The sequence below is a fragment of the Crotalus tigris genome, unplaced genomic scaffold (assembly GCF_016545835.1).
Source record: "Crotalus tigris isolate CLP2741 ecotype Arizona unplaced genomic scaffold, ASM1654583v1 scf7180000023830.6690815, whole genome shotgun sequence".
NCBI classification, from domain to species: Eukaryota; Metazoa; Chordata; class Lepidosauria; order Squamata; family Viperidae; genus Crotalus; species Crotalus tigris.
In genome coordinates this window covers 4,156,720-4,175,638 of record NW_024100214.1, presented here as the reverse complement: position 1 = coordinate 4,175,638, position 18,919 = coordinate 4,156,720, and the positions used below count along the sequence as shown (strand labels likewise).

Here is an 18,919-nt window from a genome sequence, read left to right as displayed (position 1 = left end):
TGATACATTAGATATTTCTCATGAAAGCCAGTGCTATATACCTGTTTTAATATCTAATTGAATGGAAATAAAGTGATATTTCATCATTGATCTTAAAATAAATTCAATTTTTTTCAGGACAAATTATTTTAATTGGTATAAACCATAAAAATCAGTACTAGACAGAAAAACCTACCACATCAATCTTGTGTAACTATTGAAAAGGCTTCTTACTTAGTTTTGCATACAATTAATATGGAGGCCAAAATACCATCGCTACATTATCACTAATTCTATTTACAGTTTAACAGCAATTTGTACAGTGCTGTTTATCACAGTGAACTATACTTACAATGACCCATACATATGATAAGTTCAAAGTCAGTTTATTATTATAAAACACGGATATTTTTAAAAGATATTTTCAAGAAGCAAGATCAGAGAGAAACTGTAATTACCTGAAAGAAGTCAGTTCTTACTTTGAGGACATAATCACCACTGCTCTAACTTCAAGGGTCTTTGTGGGTAGAGAAGCAGTTAAGCAGAACTACTACTAGTTAGTTTATTCATGTTCAATAACCCATTATTTTTCTGCTGTCAACATTAGGCATGATTGTACATTTCCGAAACTACGACCTTAAAATCCCTACATCAAAATGCTCCAAATGCTAGATATAAAAAACACAACTGTGTTGAATTTTTACTAAGTTCCTTTGGATGCAAAAACAGTGATTGGACTGTGCATGCTTTGAAAATGATCAGGAAGGAGCATTAGCAGACCTCAGGCAAGCACACTATTTCTCTATTATCTGTGAAAGCTGCCCACCCATCTATATTGCTCCCCAATGGATCACTTTAGAACTCACATTAAATTTAATGAGCAGACTCCATAAAGCAGAGGCATTTTTTTAGTCTTGCTTTGGAATATTCAGGGTTATTATAATGAAGGCCCAAAGCACTTCTTCCAAATCAAATCTGTTCCACAATGAGAACAAGTTATGCTCTGCTTGAAGTTTGAAATTCTTGTCACATAAAGTTTCTATTCAAAATTACTACCTTTCCTAGAATTTCTCTAACAGATTGCAGTTCTAATCAGTAACAAATAGGCCAGAAAATTCAGTTTATTCATTAGCTTCTGCTAGTTTCTGACATTAGGAATTTTTTTTTGTTTATGAGGAAAGTTTTTTTCAGATACAGTAGAATGATAATAATCACCTACTTCTGGAAAATAAGTAGTATGATACCAATCAGTTTAATTGTATATAAAGCCCTGAAAAGTTGACATGTCATTCCCAGAGTTCAAAGATCTCACACTGCAAAAGTTCACTCTGATTAAAAGACACATGAATAAGGCATGAAAATCACAGCAACTCATTAATTTTATAACATCTCAAGCTGAGTGGCAAATCTTGCCCTAAAATTAGCCAAACAAATGACACCAAATGATAACTGATTGAAGTCTGTAAAACAAAGAATTGCTGTATTTCTTCCGTCCACTCCTTCATTGTTGCTGACTTACTTGTAAAAGATTACAACTTATGCGTCAATAACATTTTTCGTATCCCTTTTCACTTTACTTGTTATTTCAGCCCATTTCCAGTCAATACTGTTACCTTAGGAGAGCTAGGCCTGCCCAGCTATTTACAAAAATCTGTGCTCCAAAGATCTGTCATCAAGATTAGTGTATCTTCTGATAGTCTCCGATTCTCTTGTAAAGAACAGCATAAGCTTCTTCGCACTAGAGTCTCCAAAGAGATGTGAAACTTATCTAATAATACATAGAATAGGCTATTCCTTCTGTCAAGGACAAGGATCAAACCAAGCCACTTTTTGGTCAGAATGCTCACATTGCCCATCTCCAGCTCAATATTTGTTGATTCCAAAGATCCTAACTCCATGCAGCTGTGGCAGTTTGGGAATAAGCACACTCAAGAGAGAAGCTGTGTTTAGAATGAAATGGGTTGGGTCGTATTTGGTGTAGAAGCTTGCCAAGAAATACCTGCATTGAAAAGAAAAGAAAAAAAGATACAGAATATCAGAATGAGTAAAAAGTTAAAATTTAAAGAAGAGCAAAATTTGTTATTTTGGAATGAAGAAAAACACCATCTTTTTTTCTTTTCATGTAATCATTTCATCTCTGAATAAGAATAATCTTTCTTATGATACTGGTAGTCTTCAACTTACAACCATTCATTCAGTGTCTGTTTGATATTACAACAGCGCTGAAAAAAGTGACTTATGACTTTTTCACACTTACGATCATTGAAGCATCCTCAGGGTCACATGATGAACATTCGGATGGTGGGCAACTGGTTCTTATTTATGACAGTTGCAATGTCTCAGGAGTCGTGATCACCTTTTGTGACCTTCTGACAAGCAAAGTCAATGGGAAAGCCAGATTCACTTAACAACCAGGTAACTAACTTAACTGTAGTGATTCACTTAACAACTGTGGCAAGAAAGATCATAAAATGGAGCAAAACTCATTTAACAACTGTCTCACTTAGCAACATAAATTTCAGGTTCCACTCGTTAAAATGAGCACTACCTGCACTTAGTTGTTGCTTATATTAGAAAAGGAATGACTCAATTTGGCCATTTTGATGGCAAAGTATTTTGAGGAGTGTACAAAAAACGAGAAAGGTATTGTTTTCAATCTCAATCAAACCACTAAACTCTAGTGCAGTGGTTCTCAACCTTTTTAATGCCGCGACCCCCCAACCGGTCGTAAGTCGAGGACTACTCAACCTGTCATAAGTCGAGGACTATTCAACTGGTGCAGCACCATTTGCAGAATGGGACTTTTGGCGGGCTCAGCAGGGCAGAGACAGCCTGGACAATTCCTATTGGCTTTTGAAAGCCAATAGAATTAGACTCTGTTCTGCTATTTTTGAAGTTTCCTGTTTGTTTTGAATTAATGCCCGTTTAAAAAAAAAACCTATCCCAATTCTGCAATATACTTCTCTGTACATCTCTGCAAATTGCTGTGCATAAAGATGTCACTTCCATTACAAAAATTCCAAGTATTGTTTACAGAAACATATTTTTCTTCCCTTTAAAAGCATAACAATTCAGATACCTGAATAGTAGAACATATTGATTTTAAATAATTTGCAGAGTTTAAGTACTGCAATATTAATGCCACACCAAATCAAAGATTTGATTTAAATCTGCAGTGTTAGAACAGTCAATGTAGAATTTTCAAAACTTACAAAATTATCGGTGAAATTGTGAAGAATTTTCGTGAAGATGTAAACTGTACGCCATAATCCAGCTGTTCCCAATGTGTCAGCAATCTTGCTTTACCTTGATCAGGTGTTTCAAAAGGTGTTCCTTTTACTGCATGCAAAAATACATACATTCCCTGCAAAGGCAAAACAAATCCATCCAAAACAAAAATCATGTTAGCTATGTTTCATTATTAACATAATATATGGAATCTGAGTGAGGATTGGAAACATTCACACTAGACTTTTAAAATATGAATTATGTTCTGTGATTTTCTGTGATTTTCTGTGATTTGCTGTGATTAATAAATATTTGAGCAAGAATACTAAGATAAAGATGCCCTCAAAAAGATTAATCCAATTAGACGTTTTATTCTGGCCCAGATCTGTTATTTCTACTTTACCCTAGCAACTTGTTTCAGTAAAGCCAGAAGATAGTTGATACAGGAATGAACAGCATGACTAACAGAGAAATTCATCTTAATACTCTTTGTAAGCTGAAGACAATAACTCTTGCAAAAGTCCCCTGATGCCCATGATTCTTGCTTTCGATTTCATAAGACTAACAAAGTCTATGTTAATTTGTTCATCTGTTTTATTAAAATATATAAAGATTTCTTGCTTTCAATTTCATAAAACTAACGAAGTTTATGTTAATTTGTTCACCTGTTTTATTAAAATATATAGAGATAGCAGTTTGCAAACTCAATCTATGACAAAAAAAGTTGAAATATAGCAATTGATCTTACAACCAAATGTAGACACAATGGGGCCTTACAGGGTAGCTACCTACTTAAAGTTTATGACATACACTCTCCCCCCCCCACTTCAAAACAAATTGCCAATCATTCAAGGAAGCATTATTTGTGTATCATTGGTCCAATGCCAGAGAAATATGATTAAATTTATGCTTAAGTATATGCTGCATGTTTGTGCCAAGTTTCATTCACTAATTCAGGAGTGGAAAGCTTAAGGCTTTCTAGATGCAACAGGATTGCAACAGATGAGTATCCTTTCTCATGACTCCCGGGAACTGTAGATAAACAACGTCGTAATAGGTTCTCCATCTTATTCTAATCCAAAATGGATGAGTTGGTCACAACACATGTTTTAAGGAAACATTTAAGGAAATGTTCCACTCTTAGCGATAATCGAGAATGGAAATTTGATTAACATTCTACTTCTTTGGTTATCAGTAATGTAGGCACAACTGGTCATCTTTAATAGATTTTAGTGTTAAAGGATATTAACTTTATACAATATATTTGTCCATTTCTGTTAGTTTAAGACAATGGCTATGATTGCTATAGCACACTGGTTTTGTTAAATTTATATCCCACCTTTAATTTTGTCTAACACAAAGCAGAGTATATTATACTCCCTCCTCCTGTTTTCCATATAACAGCTTTGTGAGGTGGTTCTCAGCTGAGAGTCCCTGGCCCAAATCATCTTAGTAGCTTCCATGCCTAAAAGAGGTCTGAAATTCATACCTGGTTTTTAGCCTAGCACCTTAGCCACTACACCTAAGCGGCTCTCTTGTCATTAGATGATAACTGTAATATTATGTACAGGTAGACCTTGACTTACCTTTAATTTAGTGGCCAGTTGAGGTTACAATGGCACTGAAAAAAGTGACATTACCGTTTTTCACACTTACAACCATTGCAGATCCTCTCGAGTATGTGATCAAAATTCAGATGCTTGGTAACTAGTTCCTATTTGATGGCTGCAGTGTCCCAGAGTCATGTGATCATCTTTTGTGACCTTCTGACAAGCAAAGCCAATAGGGAAGCCAAATTCACTTTACAACTGTCTCACTAACTTAACTGCAGTGATTCACTTAACAACTGTGGCAAGAAAGATCATAAAATGGGGCAAACCTCACTCAACAACTGTCTCACTTAACCATGGAAATTTGGGGCTCAACTGTGGCCGTAAGTCAAGGACTACCTATACAGCTCAGGATTAAGCTGTGGAGTTCTTGGTGCTCTTTGAGCTTACTTGCTAGCTTGCAGATGTTTCACTACCCAACTACATAAGAATCACTTGGTTGAGCTGGGCTCATAAAGAAATTGAATGAATAAAAATAAATAACTATCATCGGTGCAAGTGAAGGTATGGTTTGCTGCCTATTTATATATAATAGCTTGCCCTGCCAGTTTTTGGCAGAGGTGGGTTTTCTCCTTGGCGGTTCCTTGATTATTATTTTCTGCCTAGGTTTTCTGGTGTTAATCCCTATTTAGTTGAGTGCTGGCTGCTGCATATAATGTGTTCTAGTCTGTTTTCTTCTTAGTTACTTTGTTTCTTTTGAATGATATGCAGTCTATTATAATTGTATACCTTTACAATGATAATTAATAATGAAAGAAAATAAAGATAGTGCCAATAGTAATAGGTGCCCGGGGTGCAATCCCAAAACATCTGGAGCACCATTTGAATACCATCAGCACTGACAAAATCCACATCAGCCAATTGTAAAAGGCAACTTTAAGTGGAACAGTTTGCTTCCTATAACAATATCTTTAATACCGTCAAACAACATCTGCCTACCCCAGGTCCTTGGGAAAGAATATATGGATAAAAATGGCAAATTTTTAAACATCCAGTTGACAGTGCAACCAATCATACAATTATATAATTATTATAATATAATAACTATTATAACTGTGAACCACCCAGAGTTTAACTCAGTCTATAAATAGACATAGATGTCCCTCTGGCACTTCTGCAGTTCAGGATGCTCACCAAATTATGAATAATATTGGTTAAGGTCCAAGCCACTGGAACACTGAAGAAAGGAATGCTGAGCAAGACAATATGAAGCAAACCAACTCCAAGGGCGTACGTGAGCCACATTCCTCGACTGCTCATGACCCTTGTGTTGGGATTGACTTCGCTGTGAGCAACCCCAACATTCATCTTTTTGCTTTGATTCTGAAAAGTAATTTTGGAAAAGAAAATGTTCATCATAAGGACTAGTCATACCACTGTCAGACTTGGGGAGGTCATCAACTACTGCATAAGACTAACTCAGCATCTTACATATTAATAGTACAAAGTATTTGATATTGTTGGAAGGCAATTCAAAACAAATAACTTCTTAAAAATCTAAAGCAGCGTCCAACCCATGGCTCGGAGGACATATGTGGCCCTGAACAGCTAGTAACAAAGCCCCATAAGATCATACACTTTTAACATTATTATGTGATTTATATACATTAACTATATTATATCTTTTATATCCAGTCCAAGATAATGTCTCTTCCTCAATGAGGCCCAGGCAAGCCAAAAGGTTGGACACCCATGATCTAAACTTCTAAAGCAATAAAAATAACAGTCAAAGAATTAATACAAGTTAGAGTTCCATGCATTTATATAATTGCAATCAATACAATCTCAATTTTTATATCTTTCCACAGAATATTTCCATTTATTTATTTTTTTCTATACTAGAGAAAGCTGTTCAAGGTTTTAAAAAACAAATTCTTATAATTGGGTACATGGACCACTAAAAAGCAATTAACAAATCCTAAAAAGCAATTAACAAATCCTAAATATCAAGCTAAAAACAAATCAGCTTCATGGAGGATTTACAGAATATTTTATAGGTAGAAAATATCTTACATGTCAATAACAATTAGGTATCACTGCTAGATTTGTTATCTATTTCAGAATGGGGGGAAAAAAGAGCCCTTCCCCAAAATTGTATATGAAAAACAAAGCTTCTGTTACATTAGCTTTGTTCAACTGACTGCAAGTCAACCCAGAGCCTTTCATAAGTTGATATGTATTGTATTTTCTGACCTGTCTCCTATCATCTCTCATACATAACACCTAGGTTGAATACTTTAGCACTTAAGGTTCCACTGCCTGTTTTTATATGAAAACAATATTTTTTTTTATCATTCTGGTTACAAGCAGATAACTGAAGGAAGGCTCTCTGACTTCTGAAGGCAATATAAGCTATTCAATAAGTTCTATCTCTGTGGTAGGCACGCACCCACTTATCCATCCTAGTGAATCAATTCAGAATGTTTAACATGAGCATCCAGTACAAAGGAAAACAATATTTAAAAATAAGATACACAAGTCAAACAAGAGTAACACACAAATCACGAAGCCGCACACACCCAAGATTCACACTATAATATAAATTACAACTATTTGAAAATTAGTCATTTTCAGTAATTGCAATTAGTCATTTAGTCACCATAGGATCAGCACAGCTTGTGTACAATCAGAGATCTAAAACATAATTGCTTACGTATGTTCAGGATCCAATCAGAGATGTCTGGCATATGATCAAGGATAGCATAAACTAAGTGAACGGCAAATATCCTTCATCTTTAATTATTTAGTGTATCATTGTCCTTAATTTTCTAAGTATCATATATTTATTATTTGGATGTAATCTACACAGCTCTCCCAAGTTTTTTTTTTTAAAAAAAATCCGCGTTAAAATTAAGCTGGAATTTAACCTTTAATCAACTGAATAGTAGACTAGCCTAGATAATCAGAAAGAAGCTCTTTGTTTATGCCGCTGGTAACAAACCAGGAAAGGTCTCCTACAACTAAACAAAAGAACCCCTATAGCTTTCAACATCCGACCGAGTCAGAAATTACAGAAATTAGCAGATGTCCTCAGATGGTCCACGTTCATTTTTTTTATACCTCCAGCATAATCCCACACCAAGGCACAATCGCGGCAGATACAACAAGACCACAGAAATTTGTGCGTTATTGCACGCGACGCTCCTGTTCGGAAAACGCCAAGCAGGCGCAATCGGGCAAAAACCAACCGTAATCGTGCAAAAAAACTCGGTTGCAATGGCGCTTCCTTATTTATTATTATTCTGATTAGGGCTTCGGGGCGACGGCGGCGGATCTAGCAGAAACCGGAGGGCCCAATTCCCCCAGCTCTAGGATTCCACGCTACGGCATCGTTTGCCAACGAGCGCAGCCGCTTTGTCTTCGGCCGGTCCCTGCGCTGCACACACCTTCCGCCACGCACACCAGTTGCCACTAGCCCAGGAACCCGGCCCTAACCACGTTTGTGCACACAACCAACCGACCAGCCCCCCTCCCTCCCCTTTCCGTCTTTCCTACTGCACCTTCTCGCTAACTGGGGGAAAAGAATCCCGCGCCGAACCGCCTGCTACCCAAAGCTGCTCCGGCTCTTCTGAAGTGTTGCGCTGTGAGCAAGGGAGGGAGGCGCTTGGACCACCGTTATAGCTCCGCCCTTTCCCTTTCAGGCACGCAGGCGGCGGGGAAAGCTGCTTTGGCCCAGTCCGGGGCCCGAAGGTTCCAAAGGAGGTATAAGAGGGGCGAAGGGAGTCCTTTGACCGCTCCGGAGGAGGAAGTGCGGTAATGGCTTTCGGCCGGTCCTTTTGCACAGCTTTGTTTATTTATAGCCCTCCACTCCCCCTCTTCGTTGCTGCTCCAGTGCGATAGGCCTGGGGAGGTCACGTGGCTCAGGCGAGTCCCAGTTTGGAGCTGGAGCAAGGAACGAAAACAAAACCAGAGGCTGAGCTCTCTCCGGCTTGCTCGGTTGTAGGCCGCGTGTTATTTTATTTTATTTTAATTTTTTGAATGACTGCATGCTTCTATGAAATAGGGGCGAGTTACGGACCGTGAATGCATGCTGCAAATGAGGTGAAATAGTTGTTGGGCAAAGCTGTACAGGGTTGCGTGTTTGGTTTGGGACTAAATCCAAAATCACCCTAATCAAAGTTTGGAAGGCTTGTGGTTATAAGGAGCATTAGCACCGTTTCTAAACAAGCAGCCTGGTAAAAACTGAGGACTTTGCTGAGCTCTGGGATTTATTTCCATATAATCTTGCCTATATTACTCTATTTGTCAATAATGTTTACTTCATTGTCGTTTAAAAATATTTTGTATTTTTAGCATTATCATAGCATTATCACTATCATACTATTTAGACAGGAAACCACAGGAAATGCCAGGTCTTTAGATTGGATTGAGAAGTTGAAAAGGCATCCCTGAAGGATACAATAGCAAATCATTCCCTTATTATTGCAAAGAAAATAACATTCCTGTGCATGTCCATGCCTGTGCATTCATTAGGAACTGAATTCTACTTGAGCAAGAGTTTTAGTGTTTCCAGTTATTTATTTTTAAATTGCTTTTCCAGTACAGCCCAATTAAGATGATAAAAAGCAAAGAATACTTCAAAGAATATGATAATCTTATATTTATAGAATATAAATAGAATTATGGTGCAAACAGAAAACTGAAACCGGCCACTACCAACAACACCATCAACTATAAATTATTTAAAGTTTGGGGCTTGCTTGAAAGTCTGTGATAATTGGAGTCTTAATATATTAGCTGGAGCAAGATTTCAAAAGAAAGTACCTTTGCAAAAAAAAAAATGTGTTTATGTCTCTCAATCTAGTTTCTTGCACAAATAACTACCGATATAAGGTTTATAATGCTGGTCTAAGAGGGCAGGAAACTTGGGGTGGGACAGCATTTTAAATTGAACCAGAGAAACCATGGCAGTGCAGCAGGTATAATATATCTGCTTTAGGTTTAACAACTTACTAGTTTCCAAGCTATTTTTTAAAGGTAACTCTATCTAGACAATATATAGCGCAGGCTGAATACCAATACTGTGGATTACGTTAGGGTGTGTTTGCACAACAAGCTAAATTATATATTAGGCCTATGCCAACTACTCAAGCAAAAGCTATGCTCGCAGATGAGATTCCTCTTTGGATCTGCTTCTCAGAAAAGCCACTTGAAAACATTCCCTGGAGACATTCTGCTGTGTGTTGCACACAGAAAATACTAGATCTGGATTAAAGCCTTCAAGTCACTGCTTGGATTCAAAGAACATGTTAATCTGGCATGAAAACGAAACTTGAGATAATGAGTTTTAAGGGAATAGCAGGGAGTGGAGAGGTTAGGTTCCTATAATCATCCTTTTCCTCCCCAAGCTCTTCCTCCTACTCTTTCTTTCCATACATTCCCTGTATACAATATTTGCATTTGTTCCTCTTTGATTGTGGCAAGTCTTGCTGGTCAGCCCCATCTTGATATTCCCCTCAACTTCTTCACAATTACTCTAGTCTAAACAATTGATTGGCTGCCTAGGGAGAAAGACATCTCCTCAATTCCATTTGGCACAAGCAGTTTTCTTTAACCTACTCCATTCTTTCCAGAGTTTGGAGGGAGTTTTGTTTGTAGGTCAGGACCCCACAAATACCTGCACACACTGCTTGTTGCAAACTATATTATGCTGCTGTACACTAGCAGTGTCTGGAGATCACCTGGAGGGGAATTTCAGTTTCTGTGAATGGTTTGCAAATAGGGCAACTTCTACCACAGGGGTGTCAAACTCAATTTCATTGAGGGCTGCATCAGCATTGCGGTTGCCCTCAGGGGGACGGGGATGTGTGGCCTGGGTGGGCGTGGATGGAGTGGGTGTGGCCTACTGGGTGGGCTTGGTTTCAGCAGGCAATAGGGTGCTCTCCTCACAGCGCCGAGAGGTTGAGCCAGGCGGTGTGAAGCTCGCTAACTTTGCACCTTGCTGCCTGCTGAAACTGGGCAGGCTGGGGGTTAGGCAGCATTGCACTTCTCATCAGATTTGCGCCACCCAGCTCAGCTCTTGGCTCTGTGAGGAGAGCGCCCCGCTACCTGATAGAACCGGGCAGGCTGGGAGCTGGGCGGCCTTGTGTTTCTTTTGGGATTTGTGCTGCCCGGCTCAGCCTTTCGGCACTGAGGAGAGCACCCTGCTGCCTGACGAAACCCCTCCCCCAGAGCCTATCAAGCCAGATATGTGAAGTAGGCGAGGGCCATTTGCTGGCCACTTCCAGGTGATGGTGCATTTCTTCATTCCTCACAAAGGGTGACACCTCCCCAGCGTGCACCCAGGGAGTGGGGTTGACGCGGCATGGGCTGGTTCCTCACTGTTTCCGGACAGCCTTGTGGAGCTAAGACTGAATGCGTTTCAGCATAGATGGCCACCAAAAAAATTGTACATTGGCTCCCGGCCAGCCAGGGCCAAGGCAGTGGGGGCCGTTTCCTTACTGTTTCCAGGATGGCTTTGCAGGCCACATGAAACCACTTCACGGGCCGCATCCGGCCCCTGGGCCTTGTGTTTGACATGTCTGTTCTACCATCACCAGCTAGGCAGTCCAAAGAAGGCCAGCTACTCCATGTGAACATGAGCCTAAGTAGGTTGTTCTTATAATGCTGAACTATAACGTAGCATTAAAGCTGACCTTTTGAATAACAGATACTAAAACAGTGCAATTTGCTATACTCTTAAAAAATACTGAATTTTTGCAGTTTAGCCTTGAATCTGATTACCTGCCTTTGAAACTTTCTTCTAAGTCTTCTCTATCATGCCTAAGCCGAAATAATGTCTTTGAAGATAACCCATATGATGTAAGAGCGTAGCTTTCTTTCTGTAATGAGAAGAGTATGCAGTTTTCAGATTTCTGAAAGAAAATTTTGAAAGGTGGTTGTTGTGTAGTTGTGCTGCTAAACATAGAGATACATTTTGATTAGATATTATCCAGAGATAGGTTAATTTCTAATATTGGATTTTAATAACAGGAAGGCAATGAAAAACTCTAAAACTGTAAGAGAATAAGTCCTGATCTTCTAAGAAGATATATTTCCAATATTTGAAGAGTGCTGTCATATCCCCCATTTTTTTTTCTCAAGGCTAAATTTATTAACTTCTTCAGTGTCTCTTCAGCTTAATTTCTAATTCCTGAGCATCCTTGTTGGCTTGGCTGCAGATCCATTCCAGTTTTTGGAAATCCTTCTTAAACTATACGTAGCTGCAGTTGAGTGAAATGAAAGTAAATGAAGGGTTACTTGCTGTAATTTCAAAATTATGCTTTTATTGATGTGCATCTATTTTATGCAAAAATCTGAAATATGAAACAAATATAATTACCACACATATAAGTAATCATCCTTTTAAATAATAATTAAAATTGGGTAGTAAAGTTGCATTCTGATTAAAATACTGCTAAACAGGATATATCTGGATCTCCAGGGATAAACTGGTCCACAAGTATGGAGCATACAAGAAAATCATCATGCTCTTGCAAACTGCAGAGATGAAGGCGCTACCCTAAAGTGAAGCAGTTTTGCAGTATCTGCATGCCAAGCCATAAAAGTTCCAAGTTAAAACCAGCACTTAAATTTCTATGTGGAAGCCTAGGCAACTCAACAACGTCAGATGGCACCAGTGACTCACCTATCTGGTATCTGCATTCTACACCAACTGAATCTTTCAATCATTCTTTAAAGGCAGCTTCAAGTAGAACATAATTGATGTCAATTTGGGAGTTTGTGAGACCTTGGGTAACTCCTGACATGTCCCCATGTTCCAGGAAGAAATGCAATAAGCAAACCATCCAAAGCTAGACAGATTCCCCAAGTAACCATAATCTCCATTCTATCTATAGTTGTGGATTAGAAGGATTCCCATCTCCTTCAGGGCAAGTAATTCCCTCCATACATATCATAGGAGAGGCAAAACATTAGCTGGTTTCCAGATAAACAATACGTATGTCTCGCAGAGATTCAGTCTCAGTTTGTTTCTTCTCATTTACTTCTTTAATCTTACAGAAACCTGGCCATGGCTTCTGCATCCCTAGCTTTGGCTTGGACACAGTTGTGTAATTGGATATGACATCATTCCTCATCCTAAATCATTAGATCACTCCTCCAATTAATTCTTGTAAATGTTGAATAACAGGGAAGAGGATTGACACATTTGCAGGACTCAGGACAAAACAGTGTTCCCCCCCCCCCCAATTCATAAAGGTGGTCCAGCAGGATAACATGGTCAAAAAATACTGAAAACCAGTATGTAGGCCCAGGAGGAGTGGACTCCCCCATCCAAGTCTTGATGAAAGTCATACACCACAGTCACCAGTATATTTCCATCTATACTCAGGCTTGAACCCTGATTGAAAGGACCTACATAATCCATGCAAAGGAATGCTGCAGTTGCAATCTTGCCACTTAACATCCTTTCTACAGTGGAAATGCTGGAAATCAGGTGAGAGTTTCTAAATCAGCTAAGTCCAAGGAGGTCTCTTCAGGAAGAGGCACACCACAGTAACCCGAGATGCTGACCACTTCTAAGTTCAGCCCCTCTCACACAGATACATGCTTGCAGAAGTAGCCAGGTAGGACTCGAGTGTAAACTAGGTGTAGTACAGTGATTCTCAACCTTTCTAATGCCGTGACCCCATAATACAGTTCCCCATGTTGTGGTGACCCCCAAGTGGGTGTGGCCACCAGTAAGAGGGAGTAGGACAGCTAGGGAAAAGGAAAAAAAATGGTGGACAGCATGGTTTGGCGACCCCTGTGAAATGGTCATTTGACCCCAAATGGGGTCCCGACCCACAGGTTGAGAACCACTGGTGTAGTAGAAGTCATTCCATCAGTCATCCTATCCACTTTCTCAGAATGAAGAAACTGAAATGAGTCTGAGATAACATGGCAAGACGCTATCTCAGGTACCTCAAACCGCTCATACAGATTCCAGATGAAAGTATATTTAAATGCTACGCCAAATTATTGGTCAGTAATTTGACATGACACTTCTTTTATCATCAACTATTCAGGGGAAAAAACAATTAAAAAAAACAGTATCATACTCTCTTGAATTGTGATTTTATCTTTTTAGAAATCCCGTTCCTGAAAGCCAAAACATGAAACAGCTACCAGCGGAAACTGTTCGACTTCTTTCTAGTTCGCAGGTCATTGTATCAGTTGTCAATGTGGTTAAAGAACTGGTAGAGAATTCTTTGGACGCTAATGCAACCAGTATTGATGTTAAGTTGGTAAGTTTTTCAAGACTAAAATTGGGATGAAAGTGTGGGTGAGAAGACCATATTTCTTTGGAAAGTAAAACTGATGAAAGACTTAAACATTCTCCTTGCTTGCTGAATTTATTCTGTTTTAATTTTTTAATTATTCGTTTATTCAGTTTTGCCTGTGTCTAGTCATCTAAAATGAGTTTACATATGCATTCTATATGAAAGAATGAAAGATTCCTTTAAACTTGCCTCTGAAAAATGATTGTGCTTTTACAAAAATTACTTTTGATAATCTTAACAGTTAGGAAAATGCTGGTGTTGGCAAATGTATTCTTGATTTTAAAACATAATTACATGGGGCTTCCTATTGAATTCATGCTTCATTTTAAAGAATAATCATACTATGGGGTTCTTGGTGCTCTCTGAGCTTGGTTGTTTTCTTGCAGACATTTCATCACCAAACTAGGTAACATCAACAGCCTTAGAAGGGAGTGTGGTTTGCTTTCTTTATATATATATTAGTGATTTTGCCCTTTCAGTGTTGGTGAGAAAGTTCTTGATCAGGCTGTTGTTTACTTTTAGCTTGTTTGTCTGAGTTGGTAGTTTCTTGATTGGGGATTGTTCACTTCTTGATTGTGTGTCTAGTGTTAATCTTGGTCAGGAGTCTTCAAACTTGGTCCTTTTATGACTTGTGGACTTCAAGTCCCAGAATTCCTCAGTCAGGCACGCTGGCTGAGGAATTCGGGGACTTGAAGTCCACAAGTCATAAAAGGGCCAATTTAAAGACCCCTGATCTTGGTAATAATCTCTGCTTATCTGAGGATTGATTGCTGGTGAGGAGTGTTTTAATCTTTTTGTGTCCTTTTTGGCTTTTTGACTGTCTCTTTTGAATGGTATGTAGATGTTTATCTTCATGTGCCTTTTGATTGCTGATTTGTCTGAGTGCCAGGTTTTCAGGAAATCTCTAGCGTTTTTGGACTTGGTTTGGTCACAGTTTCCCAGTTAAAACTATGATTAAGTCCGTCCATGTGTTGTGAAATTAAGTTTTCGTCATGTCTTCTGACTGCTAGTTAGTGTTCATGGATGTGCTCTACTAGTCTTCTGCCTGTTTGTCCTACATAGTGGCTATTATAGTCCTTGCACTATATATTGTAGATGACGTCTGGTTTTTGTTTTGAGTTCATTTGGTTTACCAGGGATGTTGCGGAGGGCTTTAGTTGGTTTGTGTGCTACAGCACAGGCCCCCTACCTATGGGCCACCGCCCAGTACATCTCAGCCACTGGACTGCAGGAATTGTTGGCGAGTGCACGCACGTGTTGGCGAGTGCCCCCACTCACACTAGCACCACCGTGTGGGTGCTAGCGGTCCCATTTGTGCATGGGCAGGAGTGCTAGCACCACCATCAGCATCACGTGGGTGCTAGTGGCCCATTTGCACATGCGTCAGTGCTAGTGGCCCATTTGCTCATGTGCACGGACACCAGTGCCGCCGTAAGTGCATGCAACCCGCTTGCACATACCCAGACTGCCCTGCTCCTCCCTTTCCCTCTGGGCTGCCGAGCTGGAAAGGTTGGGGAGCTTTGTGCTACAGTAATGTCATGTGGTTGTAATAATCTGTTGGTTTCTGAGATATTGATAGTTTCATGTGTCCTCTCTGGTTGAATATTTTTTTATTGTGACAAAGGTGTCATTTACATATCAGATCCATACTTTGGGTTATATGTGGGGAAGTGCTATACAGATTAGGTTTCTACTTGCTATTTTAGTAGCAGTCAGGTTTTTTTCAGAGTAGGGTTGCTAGACCTATGCCTAACCCTCCTTCTCCTTTATCTGAGCTTGGGTCTGGCAACTGCAGATGCTGATCTACTGAATCCCCCTAGTGCCCACTACAGGTGGATTTTTTTTCTTCTTCATTGGAAGAAGCTTGGCCTCTATGCTCTTCGTACAAAAGGAACTAATGATGATGATGAAGCCATATAGATTGCAGGAGTCACTTACAGTCTCTACTGTGAATCATGAAAGCAGTCGTCCCCTTGGTGTTCTTTTGATTTGTTGGCATATTTGGCCATCAAACTAAAAGTATGTAGTCAGACAGAGTTGATAAAGTTCATGGTTTGGATATTTCAATCTTGGTATATTTATTTAGGTCAGGTGTGCTGTGTAAGTAGTGCTGCTGTGGATTCTTTTGCTAATCCCAGGTCTATGGATGGAAAGAGTACTGCGACATTGAATGAGATCATGATTTCATCTTCATCTGTTGTCAAGTCTTTGATTCTTTGGAGGCACTGTAGTAGGGAGTTGATGGAGTATTTGCCTCCCTCTGTGAGAAGTCCAAGCTTTTTTATCAATTCTTTAGCAAAATTATAGGTTGGAGAACCTGGTAATGATACAATTGGGCAGAGAAGTATGTGTGGTTTCTATGTTTTGAGGCATCCATAGAAGCATGGAAGGACAGGTCCACTGCTTTTCATCCACCGCTGTCCTCCTTTTGTGACTTCATTGTTTTTGATAAACTACTAAGAGTTCTCTTGATCCAGCTGTCTAGTTTCTATATTGTGATCTGTCCATGATAATTGTGGTTCAGCCTTTATCTGCTCTTCTGTAGGTTTTTGAGGACTCCTGTTTCCTCTGCTTTGAGTTGGTTCTGTTCTTCTTCTGATTTATGACAGTTTGTCTTATGCTTTCTTGGATCTCTTAAATGCTAACCCTGTAAAGAATTCTAATTTATTAGCATCATCTGTATTGGAGCTGAGACTTTTCTCTAGAATATTGCTAGTTCTGTAGTAGATAGAGGGCAGCTGGACATTATCTCAACCACTACAACCCAACCAACATAGGCTGTTAAAAAGATAACACTGCCATAAATCAAAAAGAAACTACCAATGGAATATTATAATCACGTGGCATAACCATAGTACACAAACTAAAGCACTCCACAACATCCTAAGTAAACAGAAAGACCCATCAGTCTCAGAGATAAACAACATATACATCTGATGGTAACATCTCATGTTATCTAGTTTGGTAATGAAATGTTTGCAGGAAAACAACCAAGCTCAGAGAGCACCAAAACCTCCACAGTCCAACCCTGAGCTGCAAATACGATCTTTTATTGATAATAATCATACAGTTAAATATTACTTTTCATGTATAAAAATGTACTACATTCATTGTTTATTCTTTTTGACTAGAAGATTGTTTTAAAGCTTTAATGTCTGAGAATAGCTATTTAATCAAAATGGCAGAAAATAGCCTTCATATATTTTCAATATGTTTCTACATGACCTATACAGAAACACATTAATTTTTTAGGACTTGCTTCACTTAAATACTCTTAATTGAAGACTTTTGTAATTGCAAAAGAAAAAAAGAGATTGATTTTAGAGGAAGATGGAAGGTGTAGAAATATGAAATATAAATAAATAAATGCATTTTAGAAATATGTTTACAATATTCATTTCCCACAACTTGAGTCAACAGAACTAAGTGGAAGTAGTCCTTTTCTTTAAAAATGTTGCGCACAGTGATAGAATTACAATTGTAATTTGAAAAGTAGTCATTTAATGAATAGTTTAGGATTATTATTTTGATATGCAGTTCACTTTCTCTCTAGAAGCATTGAGTAGCATTCGCTCTCACAATAACTTTGTGAAATAAGTTGGCTTGAGAGAAGTCATGACAGGTCCAATGATCTTTCAGAGCAGAGGTTGGAGTTGAACCTAAATTTGCTCAATTCTAATTCAGGAGCTTGAGTTATACCGGAACGAAGTCCAAGACTCCATTTTTCTAAAAAAGTGTTTCTCAACCTTGACCATTTTAAGGCATGTGGACTTCAACTCCCAGAATTTCACAGCCAGCAATGCTGGCTGTGGAACTCTGGGAGTTGAAGTCCACATGCCTTAAAATGGTCAAGGTTGAGAAACACTGTTCTAAAAGATATATTATGAATGTTGGCTGTCTGTCTGTCTAGTTATTTATAAGGCAATTATTTCCATGAACTTCAGTAGGATTTAGAGTCTAAATCTAGGTCAAGAGAGTAGATCCTTCCAAAAAGAGCAACAAAGGAAATGCTTATGTATTTATTAATTAATTTCTAAATATCCATCTTCTCATCTTACTTGTGTGTATATGGTAAATAACATTAGGTACCTATACATGAGATTGATTTGTAGTTTAAACACTGACAAAAGTCAAAAGTAACAAAAAAAAAAAAAGCTTCTTTCAACATGTAAAAAACAAGAAAAAAGTTAAGGAAATTATTGGTCCATTAGTGGGAGAAAGTGGCAAGAAGATGACAAGCAACAGGGAGAAAGCAGAACTACTTAACTTATTTTTTGCATCCGTCTTTACACAAAGGGAAAAAACAGTCCAACCTATCAAAAACAGTGCTGTAAAAAACAAATTAGAAACACAAGTTAAGATAGGCAAGAAAATGGTAAGTGAGCATCTGTCCAGCCTAGACAAGCTCAGATCACCAGGACCAGATGGACTATACCCCAAGGTTCTGAAGGAACTGGCAGATGTGATCTCAGAACCACTGAACTATATCTTTCAAAAATGCTGGAGCACTGGGGAATTACTGGAAAAGAGCTGATGTAGTTCCCATCTTCAAAAAAGGAAAAAAAATGGATCCAGGAAACTACAGACCTATCAGACTGACCTCAATACCTGGGAAGATTCTGGAAAAGATAATCAAGCAATTAATCAGCAAACATCTAAAGGAAAATAAAGTCATTAGCAAATGCCAACATGGGTTTGTCAAAATCAGATCATACCAGAGAAATCTTATTGCATTCTTTGACCAGGTGACGAAATTAGTAGACCAGAGGAATCTATGGATATAATTTACTTGGACTTCAGTAAGGCATTTGATAAAGTAGATCATAACCTACTACTTGA

General features: G+C 38.7%; 2 protein-coding genes across 9 annotated transcripts in view; one reads left to right on the top strand and one right to left on the bottom strand.

Moving 5' to 3' along the window:
- Positions 1–107: 107 nt before the first annotated feature.
- ORMDL1 (ORMDL sphingolipid biosynthesis regulator 1) lies at positions 108–8,451 on the bottom strand. Its single transcript, XM_039322113.1, has 4 exons — positions 8,318–8,451; positions 5,952–6,140; positions 3,192–3,343; positions 108–1,978 (listed from the first exon to the last, which is right to left on the bottom strand). Exons 2-4 carry the CDS (start codon positions 6,123–6,125, stop codon positions 1,843–1,845), a joined length of 462 nt encoding a protein of 153 aa, XP_039178047.1. The 5' UTR covers positions 6,126–6,140; positions 8,318–8,451; the 3' UTR covers positions 108–1,842.
- PMS1 (PMS1 homolog 1, mismatch repair system component) overlaps positions 8,406–18,919 on the top strand; it is a 53,071-nt gene continuing 42,557 nt past the window's right edge. For 2 of the 8 annotated variants that reach the window (XM_039322105.1, XM_039322112.1), the window contains exons 1-3: positions 8,452–8,570; positions 13,150–13,254; positions 13,888–14,044. In XM_039322105.1, coding sequence (XP_039178039.1) covers positions 13,184–13,254; positions 13,888–14,044 — 228 coding nt within the window. In that variant the 5' untranslated portion in view covers positions 8,452–8,570; positions 13,150–13,183. The other 6 variants (XM_039322107.1, XM_039322106.1, XM_039322111.1 and 3 more) reach the window with 6 other exon arrangements.

Coding starts and splice junctions, on each gene's coding strand:
- ORMDL1 (XM_039322113.1), bottom strand. CDS start 6,125: ATGAATGTTGGGGTTGCTCACAGCGAAGTCAATCCCAACACAAGGGTC. Junction 3,344..5,951: donor CCAATATTATTCATAATTTG/GTGAGCATCCTG, acceptor TTGCCTTTGCAG/GGAATGTATGTATTTTTGCA. Junction 1,979..3,191: donor ACAATTTCACCGATAATTTT/GTAAGTTTTGAA, acceptor TTTTCAATGCAG/GTATTTCTTGGCAAGCTTCT.